The 12,154-nt window shown below is 39.4% G+C and overlaps 2 protein-coding genes across 3 annotated transcripts in view; one reads left to right on the top strand and one right to left on the bottom strand.

Moving 5' to 3' along the window:
• The window catches only part of c4 (complement component 4), a 32,864-nt gene extending 25,865 nt beyond the window's left edge, over positions 1–6,999 (top strand). The window contains exons 33-41 of one of the 2 annotated variants that reach the window (XM_046862235.1): positions 171–348; positions 724–811; positions 935–1,009; positions 2,179–2,281; positions 2,370–2,459; positions 4,436–4,528; positions 4,609–4,692; positions 4,788–4,929; positions 6,357–6,999. In XM_046862235.1, coding sequence (XP_046718191.1) covers positions 171–348; positions 724–811; positions 935–1,009; positions 2,179–2,281; positions 2,370–2,459; positions 4,436–4,528; positions 4,609–4,692; positions 4,788–4,929; positions 6,357–6,498 — 995 coding nt within the window. In that variant the 3' untranslated portion in view covers positions 6,499–6,999. Of the gene's footprint in view, positions 1–170; positions 349–723; positions 812–934; positions 1,010–2,128; positions 2,282–2,369; positions 2,460–4,435; positions 4,529–4,608; positions 4,693–4,787; positions 4,930–6,356 lie in introns of those variants that run through there. The other variant, XM_046862236.1, reaches the window with a different exon arrangement.
• Positions 6,610–12,154, bottom strand: part of trim3a (tripartite motif containing 3a) — a 32,824-nt gene continuing 27,279 nt past the window's right edge. The window contains 4 exon segments of the mRNA XM_046862237.1: positions 6,610–8,947; positions 9,883–10,023; positions 11,246–11,316; positions 11,413–11,472. Coding sequence (XP_046718193.1) covers positions 8,795–8,947; positions 9,883–10,023; positions 11,246–11,316; positions 11,413–11,472 — 425 coding nt within the window. The 3' untranslated portion in view covers positions 6,610–8,794.

Raw genomic sequence — 12,154 nt, 5'->3', positions numbered from 1 at the left:
TGTCCATATATAGGCTTTCAGAATTTCTGTTATACTGCATGTCTATTGCATATCACACTTCCAGCTTCAGATAGTATTCGGTTCCTGTTCAGGTTAAACAAGTTCATGTTATCTTATGAGTCAGTCTGAACTTAAAACCCTGTGCTTGCTTAACGTATCTATCCCTACAGTATCTACTGAAGAAGATGAAGATGAAAAGATGTTGACCGATTACTATAACTATGATTATGATGCGAGAGATGAACCCATGAGCAGACAGGACTGGTTTGATCTGCGCACCCGCAGAAAAAGACAAGCTCCAGAAGAACTACAGAAAGAAAACAGACTGGTTTATACAGTGTGTGTGAGGTATGCACGATTTTACATTAAATTCATAATCTAATATTTTTTGCTAAAAGAAGTCACCGATTTTTATAATAAAGTCAATAAAAGAGAGCAGCCACAAACGTTTCTGCAACTTCTTTGGTTGTAAATTGTGTGTCGTCACAGAATTCTGGCCAAACATTGATTTGACACAAAAACTTTATAACAGTATATGGACATATTGGAACCAAAGACTTCTTCATCCATATGTGGTTCTTTGCCAAACTGTCACCACAAATTTGAAAGCATTTTACATTTTCAAAAATTTTTTTTTAGATTGTGGGGTTTTTAAAGGGTTTGTATGCAACCTACAGTTTTGGATGTCTTTGACAAAACGTGTTTCCCCCACCGATATTACAGCAAGAAACAAAGAAATTCCACTGGTATGGTCCTGGTGGACATCTCACTCCTGACCGGACTCACACCATATATCAAAGATCTGGAAGATGTACGTTAATCGGATACAGTTATTATTATTTATTATTATTAAAAAATTATTTTTATTTCCGTATGACACCAGAACCAGTACTGTTTTTTTTACTTGAGTCCTTCTTTCCTGTTTCCTCTGTAGAACGCAAAAGGCACAGAGCAATACATCGACCATTATGATGTTCACCACAACAAAGTATTCCTATACTTTAATCAGGTAACACACAGTTATTAAGTCCTATCACTTTTTTCTCCATTGTATCTACAAAGCATTCGATTATAGACGCCTTTATTTATCACATGAACATTACAGCATGGTGAAATTCTATGATTCCATGTGATACAAGAGTAGCTGTGAGAGTGAAAGGGAAAGTTTATAGGACTGTGGTGAGACCTGCGATGTCGTATGGTTTAGAGACAGTAGCATTGAGTAAAAGACAGGAGGTGGAGCTGGAGGTAGAAGATCTGAAAATGTTGGCCAAACAATCACCTTTGCACCTCTCTCACCTTGTGTCCAAAATGTCCTACTTGCACAGTCCCTCTAATAAACTCATTTCTAATAAGAAAGAATGATTAAGTTCGTCCTTAATAAACAAGCCGGCTCTGGCAAGAAAAAAAAACCCAGAGATGGCATAATCAAGAAACCTTGAGAGGAACCAGAATCATGAGGGGGAACCTCATCCTCATCTGGGTGGCACCGAATGCCCATTAATTACAGCTAAACGACGTTGAGGTGCATTGATGCTGTAGTCCTGAGTCAAATACTGTTGACATTATCTACAGTCCAAATCCATCTTCAATTTTTTTTGCAGATCATAAACTTCACTCCACTGTATTATATACCTGATCCCACCTCAATCAAGAGATTTCACAGCAGCCTTTCTTTAATTTCTTACAATATTAATCACCTTTTTTTTGTGGATCATTTAACAATCAATATCAATTATATCGACCTCCAGTTTTATTACTATGGGTCATTTGTGCACATCCGTGACAGCAAGTCCAGATCATGTCCAGGTTGTAACATCACAATATGTCAACTGACATCAACACCGTTGACTTTAAATGCTTTTGAGTGTAGAGATTGTGGAGAGATGGCTGGTGGGAAGGAAAGAAATGACCAAGAACGAGTAAGAAATTGAAAGAAAGGAAAAGAAAGTGATCAAGTTGGTTTTATTTGGTTGAATCATCTTTATTTCAAAGAAAGAAAGAAACCCAAATGAGATCAAAATGAAGGGGGTGCAAAACATTGACCCCAACTGAATACCCTAAATAAGATAAACCATAACCTGGTATATCTTATTCCTAAACTAGGGATCTGTTTGTCTAAATGTAGGTGAAGATACCAGAAAAAATAAAGCATTGACTTACGGTTCTCATGGGCAGATCACTGACGAGGAGACGTGTGTGAGGTTCCGTGCAGAGCAGATCGTTCCTGTAGGCCTTGTCCAGCCTGCAGCGGCCGTCATCTACGACTATTACAATCCAGGTCAGTGAATCTTTCGGCACTTCTGCTGCCTGTGCACTGATTCAGATGCAGCAATAAACACTCACCGATGTCCGTGTTGGTTTTACAGACAGGAAGTGTTCGGTGTTCTATACAATGCCGAAGGACAGTCCAATGCTGGCCAAACTGTGCGAAGCAGACGTGTGCACGTGTGCCGAGGGTGAGCGTGACCGCACTCGGAGACGACACTAAAAATCTTTACATATTTACCTTGACAGGATCGCGTCTCAACGTTTCTATAGCAAAGCCTGATCCACAAGATTACAGATCCACAAAGTACAGATACTTGAATTCAATTTTACTGAAGTACAATTTAGGTTACGGTTTGAAAAATCAACCCAAGAAAATGTAAAAAGTCGCTTATTCAAAATTCAAGTCAAATTTATCATTATTTTTTTTTAAACAATGGGGTTAAAGGTTTCCAGTGTCGTTTCATAAAGTACATGGGGATATAAATCTCCAACTAGTTGTTTCCAAATGAAGGAACATCTTTAGATGCGCTGTAATAAAATTTTGCATTCACTTGAACTTGGAAACCCAAACCTGTTCCAGCATGGTGATGCTCCTGTGCACAAAGTGGACAGATCTGGTTTACATGCTTTAGAGAGGAAGATCTTGAGTGGCCTGCTATAGAGCTCTGATCTCATCTCTACTGAACACCTTTGGAATGCACCCTTGGCCTCCTCACCTCACCCACATCAGTACACCCTTGTGGCTGATAAACACACATGTACATAAGCACACTCCAAAATCTAGTGGAACATCTTCCCAGAAGAGTTGAGGAAATTATAAGAGTGAATTGAGACTAAATGTGGAATGCGATGCTCAAAAATCACATAGCGTACTTATGACCAGGTGACCCAATACTTTTGGTAATATAGTGTATGTAGGTATTTAAAATGTATTTAAGTACAATACTTTAAACAAAACATACTGAAGCAAAAATTACAAAAATGACTTGGAAAAAGTACACACTAAACTTTTTTGAATTTGATTACAGTAATGAGTAAATGCAACTTGCTTCTTTGCTACTTCAGTTCCAATCAGGACGGCGCTGCTCAAACACAAGTTACCAGAATAGATTTATTTTATGACATTAGCTTTGGTCTCAAGATGTTGGACTTCAGTTCAGTTTAGTTCAGTTCAGGTGATTTATCCCTGCAGGGAAAGTACACTTGCAGCAATCATGCTCAGATATTCAATAATTCACAGTTGGCTTGTGTTATTAAATAAATAAATAAATAAATAAATAAATAAATAAATAGTCTAATTGACCATCTAGTTCATTTAGATGGAAAAAATTCTCCCATTCTCCCACCCTAATTCTTCACCCCACACCATACAAATCATTCACAACCTTCCATAGAAAAGGTGAAACACTTTTAATAATCTTTGCAAAATTGCCTGCAATAAAGTATGAATATTTATACTGTATAGAAAACAAGTAAATAATTTCAATGGGCCAGGGTGAAGGGCAGGGCAGGTGGCGCTCACTGGAGAAAGCCTAGCTTGCCCAGGCCTAGAAACAGTGCCAGGTAAAGGAAAGTGAATTCTTGAAGAAATACATTGTGTTGAAGCTTCCTATGAAAAGGACAGCAGTTTAAATCCAAGCACACTCAAGCTGTTGCTCCTGGGCCCTTGAGCAAGGCCCTTAACCCTCAACTGCTCAATTGTGTAAATAAGCTAATTAGAAGTGGGTCTGGATAATTGCGTCTGCCAAAAGGCAGCCATTCAAAGGTAACTATAAATGGTTAAAAAAAATGTTAAGTATTCCACTTCTAAAATAAAATCAATACTAGAAAGTAGCCCCAAATGTTCCTACATTTGTGGTTGTAGGAAAACCTGCCTGATGTTACTGTTACTGAATTCTGGCCAAAGTCTGATGCAATTCTTGTTTGGGAAAATAAATAATTAATTCATTAAAATAAAAATAAATCACCTTTTGGCCAAAAGTATTGGGACACCAGACTCTTCCAGCCATATATTGGTTCTTTCCCGAACTGTTGCCACAAATTTCGAAGCACACAATTGGGTGCACTTAATTAATTACAATTAAACATTAGGATTACATTTCCCCCGTTTTATTGCATAATAAAGCTGTACAAGTCTGACTGCTGTCTGCCTGCTTTACTGTAGGTGGCTGTCCAAGGCTGAAAGTCACCTTCAGTAAGAACATGGAGAGGAACACCAGGTTTCTGCATGCCTGTTTTTCACCCATTGTTGAGTACGGTAAGTCATGTGCATTATTTAGAATATTTCCTCAAACATTCTATATTTTATCCACATAATAAATTATACATTTCTAACAGTTTACACCATCAAGATCTTGAACTTCAGCCAGGACGGCGTGTTTCTATATTATTCTACATTAATTACAAAAGTCCTTCAGGCGGGTGAGTCTGCTTTCGAACTACTGCTCATGCTAACATTTACAGTTTATAATAAATCTGCGTGCTTTATATAAAAATATATATATTTAAAAAAACAGGCAAGGACATTACCGTCCAAGAAGGTCAAGTACGGGAAGTGCTCCATCGCTTATCATGTGATGAGCTGAACCTGAAAATCGATGCGAATTATCTGATCATGGGGCAGGATGACACTACGTTTGGGGGAAACAATAATTCCCGGTAAGTCTACATAAAAAATAAATAAATAAAAAACACCTTTTCCAGTTTTGTACTAAAGTCAAAGGGACACCAAGTAAAAAAACATTATAAGATGCATCTATCCAACACAGACTAATGGTTTACCAATCCATACTGCAAGATAGATCTGTGTATAGGACAAAAGCAATGGAAAAACAGAGTCCATATGTGGTTCTTCCCCAAACTGTTACCACAAAGTTGGAGGAACGTCTTTGGATTTTGTAGCATAAAACTTTCCCTTCACTTGCACTAGACATGACATCATTGGGATGAGTAGAAACACCGACGGCACCAATGACTTCATCTGCCTACATCAGCACCTGACTTTACTAAAGCTCCCCAACCACACTCCAAAATCAAATGGAAACATCTTTCAAAGTAGAACATCTAACCAGAAGAGTGGAGGTTTTTATAACAGCAAATTGGAAATAAATGTGGAAAATTTTGTCCATTATAATGTATAGGTTTTAGATTTCAGTACACACACACACACACACACACACACACACACACACACACACACATTATAAGCAGTGAAGTGAATAACACCATCTATTTATGATGGCACCTGTTAGTGGGTGAAACATATTAGGCATTTTGTTTCCTTAAAATTGACATGTTAGAAGCAGGAAAAATGGGCAAGTGTATGTATTTGAGTGAGTTTGACAAGTACCAAATTGAGACGTCTAGACGACTGGATCAGAGCATCTCCAAAACTGCAGCTCTTGTGGGCTGTTCCTTGTCTGCAGGGGTCAGTATCTATCAAAAGTGCTCCGAGGAAGGAACAGTGGTGAACCGGTGACAGGGTCTGACTAATACACATGATTTACTGAGGCTCATTGATGCACGCGAGGAGCGAAGGCTGGTCCGTGTGGTCCAAACCAACAGACGAGCTCCTGTAGCTCAAACTGCTGAAGAAGTCCATGCTGTTAATGTTTCATGAGTCAGGAATGTTTGGGCAGCAAAAAGGGGACAACACAATAATAGGCAGGTGCTCACAATGTTCTGCCTAAACGTGTGTGTGTGTGTGTGTGTTTGTTTTCGGACTATGTAAAGTTAAATAAACCCAAACTCTGAAGGTTTCTTCATGTCCTGTGACTTGCTCATTAGGGATCAAGATCTAATCCAGCTAGGATTCTGTAAAGCTGCTTTGTCCATTGTTCAGAGCATTTTATATACATACACAAATGATTGAAAAATCTAAAAATGATTGACTCCTCTCTGTAAAAAAGAAGAAACCCCATCTCCCCCCACCCTCATGTCTGAAAAGTTCTCTGTATAGTACTGTTTTAGTTCGTTTTGTTTTATCTTGCATTTTTAGATGTTTTATGTACCACCCTGCTCCTAGAGGAACATTCGACCATCAAAAAGCCACTTGACTTACTGAATGAGTGTTTTTTTTTTTTCAGCTTCAGGTACATCCTGAATAATAAGGTGTGGATCGAGGAGATGCCCCCGGCTTCAAAGTGCCAGGCGACCAAAAGCAAGCAGGCTTGTCTGCTTCTCGATAGTTTCATACAGTCATATTCTGTAAACCAGTGTGCGGTTTAGCGGCGACGAGAAGACCACGAGTCGACACAGGAAGCATTTGTGACACCACACACACACACACACACACACACACACACACACACACACACACACACACACACGACACGTAGCTCAGTAAAGTGTGTGCTTTTATTTTCAGTGCAGATGACCAAGAACAAAATGAGGGTTTGTGGAACAGCACAGCAGAAGTTTTGAAAGCTTGCTTCTCTTTAAAAAGGTAGTCATGAGACTCCAGCTTGGGGAATGAACAGGAAGTAAATGGTAGTACTTTGAGTCACACAATCATTGTGATTAAAACATAATTACATAGCAGAACAGCATTATTTGAAATGTATCCACCCTGCTTTAGATGGTGTAGAAATGTCACATGACTTCAGAATGAATGAGGGTAGGGGGGTGTATCGTTTATATTAATGCACAGTACAGTAACAGCTGGATGCTTTGGAGAGGAAACTGATCACTAATGCAATATAAAGTCTTCAATAAAGAAATAAAAAGAAATGCCTGGTTCATGTGTTCAGATACTGGAGTTGATTATGTGCCAAAAGGAGCAAATAAATTTACATTTGCAACCACATAATATACATTATCCTGATAAAATATACCCAGCAAATACACTATACTGATAGACAACATTGGGACACCTGCACTTTTTTGGAAGTGGTTAAGACACTGGATTTCTGAAGCTCAAATCCCAGCACCACCAAGCTGCCACTGTAGGGCCCTCAAGCAAGGCCCTTAACCCTTCACTGCTCAGTTATGAGTCGCTTTAAAAACAAAAGGACGTCTGCCAAAATGTCATAAACGTAGGACTTTTCTAGCCTTATGTGCTTCTTCCCCAAACAGTAACCACAAAGTTGGAGACACAATTGTGTACAATGTCCTCCTATTTGTTAGCATTTCATTTTCCTTCACTTGCACCAAGAAACCCGAACCTGATCCAGTATGATGATGTTTCAGGGCACAAAGCCAGCTCCATGAAGATATGCTTTATACAAGTTGGAGTGGAAGATCTTGATTGGAGCTCTAAAGAGCAACCCTACTGCACACCTCTGTGATGAATGCGAACGCTGACTGCAACCCAGGACTCCACCTCACCTACACCAGTAGATCATTTTAACATCCTTGAATAAATATATACAGTAGATCGCTTTGTGGAGTTTGTGGATTGAACATCTTCTCATTAGGACTATTTAATAGGTTGGTGGTGCTGGGATTTGAACCCATGACCTTCTGATCAACATCTTATCCACTGAGCGACAACTCCTGCGATATCCGGGGGTGGGGGTTTATTTATTATTTATTCATTATTATTTGAGCGATATGTATAAATATTGCCATTTTGGTACTTTTGGCACAAAATCAACCCCCATAAACAGTCTGGCTAATGGCAACATGAGAAATTCTGGGATTTTTGCTACTTAGATTAGAAGCAAAACTGTCGGCACCTCCTATAATCTTGTCCTCTTGGCACAAACGGAGATATGTTTGGCAATATGTTCGCTTCCTACGCTGAAGCGGTTCATGCAGTAGCGTCTACTGTATGTCAAGGCATTTGCAGATAAACGTTACATTACAAAAATGAAAAAAAAAAATAGAGTACTGTAAATCATAACACTGCGTACAAAATAAAATAAATTAAAACCCAAACCTTCACTGCTACTCACTAGAGTCGTGCCGTTTGTGGGCGACACCCCTGTCAGATACGCTCACACACCTGTAACGCGGATGAGCGTCAGGTCTATAAGCTGCGTGTCCTCTACCTGTGCATTAAGAGCCAAAATGCTGACATTTGAAGCTTCATACTTATAAAGTGGTGCAAAAGAAACAAAAAAAAGCACACCGTATGATAGGAACGCGCTAACGTACTGCGCAACAAGTCGATGCACAGAGTTGTTCGGTTAGAAAATGGCTTGTTTTCACAGTACGTCTTCTTGATCATTCAGGAAATTTCATGCCACTGGAAAGGTCAGAATTTAACGGTCGGATCCTTGAGGACTGACACGTCGATAAAGTGTGAAAGCTGAAGAGTAGCTGCCTTCGCAAACACCGATCAGAGTGCTGCGATTGTTATTACTCTCATTTGTTGGTGGTGCGTGTTTTTATTTTTTTTATTTAATTCATAAAATCACAATCGATTCAAATCGGTGCAAAAGCGGCGAGGGTTTGACGCCAGACCCTGCTCGGGCTTTTATTACACTCGAATCAGGGTCATGTTTGTGGCCTTTTTGATGTGCAAACAAAAAAGAAATAAACCTAGTACACATGTACAATACTTTGCTGAATGATGGGATTCCTACTGCAGGTAACGGTACACTTTGAAGCAGTGGTTCCCCGAGTCTGCCACGGCCACGTGTCCTTCGGAGGTCAGAGCCAGACCCTGAGGGCCGTACAGCGGGTCTGCCGTGGTGTTGATGTACGATAGGAACGAACCCGAGCTGTCAAACACCTGTAGGACACAGACAGCGTAAGGTCACTACACCAACAACATTATACAGCAGCTGAATCAGATCTTACACATTCAAGGGATACTGTTTCTAAAATATATTAAGCTCATTAAACTCGTCACTCAACACCCCCCACATCACTCGACACCCCTTGCACGTCACTCACCCGTGTGCATGTATATGGGTTTTTTCTGGGGGGTTGTTCATGTTATATGGGGTTTCTCTGGGAGGTTGTGCATGATATATAGGGGCTTTCTGGTTAGTTGTGCATGTTATATGGGGTTTTTCTCAGACGTTGTGCATGTTATATGAGGTTTCTCTGGTGGGTTTTGCATGTTATATGAGGTTTTTCTCAGAGGTTGTGCATGTTATATGGGGTTTCTCTGGTGGGTTGTGCATGTTATATGAGGTTTTTCTCAGAGGTTGTACATGTAATATGAGGTTTCTCTGGTGGGTTGTGCATGTTATATGGGTTTTTTCTCAGAGGTTGTACATGTTAAATGGGGTTTTTCCTCAGAGGTTGTGCATGTTATATGAGGTTTCTCTGGTGGGTTGTGCATGTTATATGGGGTTTTTCTCAGAGGTTGTACGTTATATGGGGCTTTTCCTCAGAGGTTGTACATGTTATTCAGACGCTCCTTGCTTTACGAACTTTCATGGATAGGAATAAACCTGTCCTCAAAGTTAAATTTGTTTGTAGTCGCAAAAATTCTAAATTCAAAACAGAGAAGAGCCGCTGCTAGCTAGTCGTCGACTGTAACAAGTCTACATGATGCACACTGCAATATTTATTGTTTTATAGTATTTATAGCTCTGACATCATTAGAAGATATGCGTAGTCAATAACGAACACGGCAAAAACGCTATAAACAAAAATGTTGTGTTAAAACAAGACAGCAATTACATTTTTCATCAGTATGTAAAGACTGGAATTTACCTGTATCCTGCTGTTACCCCAGTCAGCAACAATAATGTTCCCGTTCCCATCCACCGCCACTCCTGTAGGAGCGTTAAACTGGCCATTACCTTCTCCATGAGAACCGAACTTAAACAGGAACTCTCCGTCTGCATTATAAACCTACAAGAATGAAGACCGGCATCAGTAGATAGTACGGATGGCAGGATTTACTGATTCGCGTCGGTGCACTGGCATAAAAGTTAACAATGTGAAACAAAAGTGTGCTTCGAATACAAATTGCCATTTGTATCACGATCGTTTAAACATATTTGCATCTGTAGGAAAAACGATTTAATATAATTTTATATTAAAAGTGACCAATAATTTGTGAACGACATCTTATGTAGATCGATTTCTCCTCACTAAACTGTTTATCGCTCGTTCTCTCAGCCCCACTGCGGCTACGTAAATATGACGCATCACAACACTACGGAGACCAAGGCTTCTCCTGAGAGTCACATAGAATACAGATTAACATGGCAGAGGTAGAGCTGCATCTTCCTGCAGACACAACAGGAACAGACCATTTGGGTTTTTTTTCTTTTTCGTTTGCACTACACAGGCTTGCTTGTGAATGTGCCATGTGTTAGAAGTCAGAAGGCACTTGAATAAATTGATTATTTGCTGTCTGTCTGAACCAAAGAAAAAAAGCGAACTGTGAACCATATTGAATTGTAGAACATCATATTTTTTCCACTGCATCGTATCGCATCGTTAGCTGCTTCATATGTATCTTATATTCGTATTGTTGACTTTGCATCGAAATTCCAAATCCCAGCCACACCAAGCTGGGCCCCTGAGCAAGGCCCTTAACCCTATAGCTGCTCAGTTCTCTGAACGATATAAATGGAATGTTGCTCAGACACTGGAAGTCGCTCAGACACCGTAGAGTGGCAAATGTTAGTGATTGCACTCAATTGTGGACCGAAACAACTGGAAACAGACAAAAGCAACTGTGTCAGTGAGGTGATGTTTGTCGTAGGGGTTCAATCAGTACTGCGAAAGAGATTTGATTCTGAATCAACTTTGCTGCCGTAAGTGACTCAAAATACAGCATGAATTTTGGGTTGGAAAAAAAAAAAAGAATTTGTACATGCAAGATGATAAACTGGGCCACAAAGCAGAAACAAACAACGACGTTTGCACCGAGAAATGAACTCGATTTCATACAGAAAACTTTTTGGTAAGATGAACATGTTTGTATTCATTTAATGCAGACTCAGTGCTCAGTTATTCCACTGATATCGGGAGAATGAAACCATAAATCACCCCGAATAGCTAGAACATTAAATAAACATGGATTTGAAGAGTGAATACTGGGAAAAATTGCATTTAGCTTTACCTTAACAGAGTGATTATGGAAGTCTGTCACGATTATTTCATTCTTGTTGTTCACAGCTACAAAATGAGGACCTGAATATCACAATAGAGAGAAAAAATTATACATTTAGTGTGTTTGTGTGAAGTGTTTTTGGTCAAGCTGATACACAGGTATGTACAGGTACTTACTGAAGGCAGGGCCTGATTTCCCGAGCTTTGGCTCTGTTGGAGTGGTTGGAGTAATTTTATCTAAAATAAACAGAAGTGAGATTTGAGTTTATACATAAGGAATATTTGTATTTTTGTACTCTGTATAAAAATTAAAAATTTGACATTTGACCATCAAATTAATATGTGGTGCTTCTCCAGATTACTGGCAAACAAAGTTGCAAACGATTGTACATGGTTTCTTTGTATGTGTTTTTTTTTTGTTGTTTTTTTTTTTTTTACAATTTCCCTTCACTGGAACTAAAGGCTGAATATGTTCCAGCAAAGAGATGCTCAGGTGACATGTGTAAACAAGACGTTTACCACAGCTGAAGTTTTGGGAACACCTAGTCTTTTATAGTTTTTGAGACACATGCACATGTTTCTTTTTTTTATATGCATCAAACTATTTAAAAAGGCACAAGGTTTAGACAGTGAATGACTAAGAAAGTTGATTTTCGGCTTTAACATTAGAACGTATGCAAGAGAACTGTAGAGAAGATGTGATCAGACTGCCTCACCACCAAAAGTCAAACATGGATGTGGAAGGTTAATGGTTTGGGGTTGTTTTGGACCAGGGATGGTTGGAGGCTTATTCTGGAAAGTGAAAGGAAAACTGAACCAACATGGCCATCATTCCACACTTCAACACAATGCAATTCCATCTGGACTGCAGCTCATTGGAACCGACTTCACCATACAACAAGACAATGACCTGACGCAT

Source organism: Silurus meridionalis, chromosome 12 (assembly GCF_014805685.1).
Source record: "Silurus meridionalis isolate SWU-2019-XX chromosome 12, ASM1480568v1, whole genome shotgun sequence".
Lineage (NCBI taxonomy): Eukaryota > Metazoa > Chordata > Actinopteri > Siluriformes > Siluridae > Silurus > Silurus meridionalis.
Note: the sequence above shows the minus strand (reverse complement) of the source record. Positions and strands in the feature narration are given on the sequence as shown.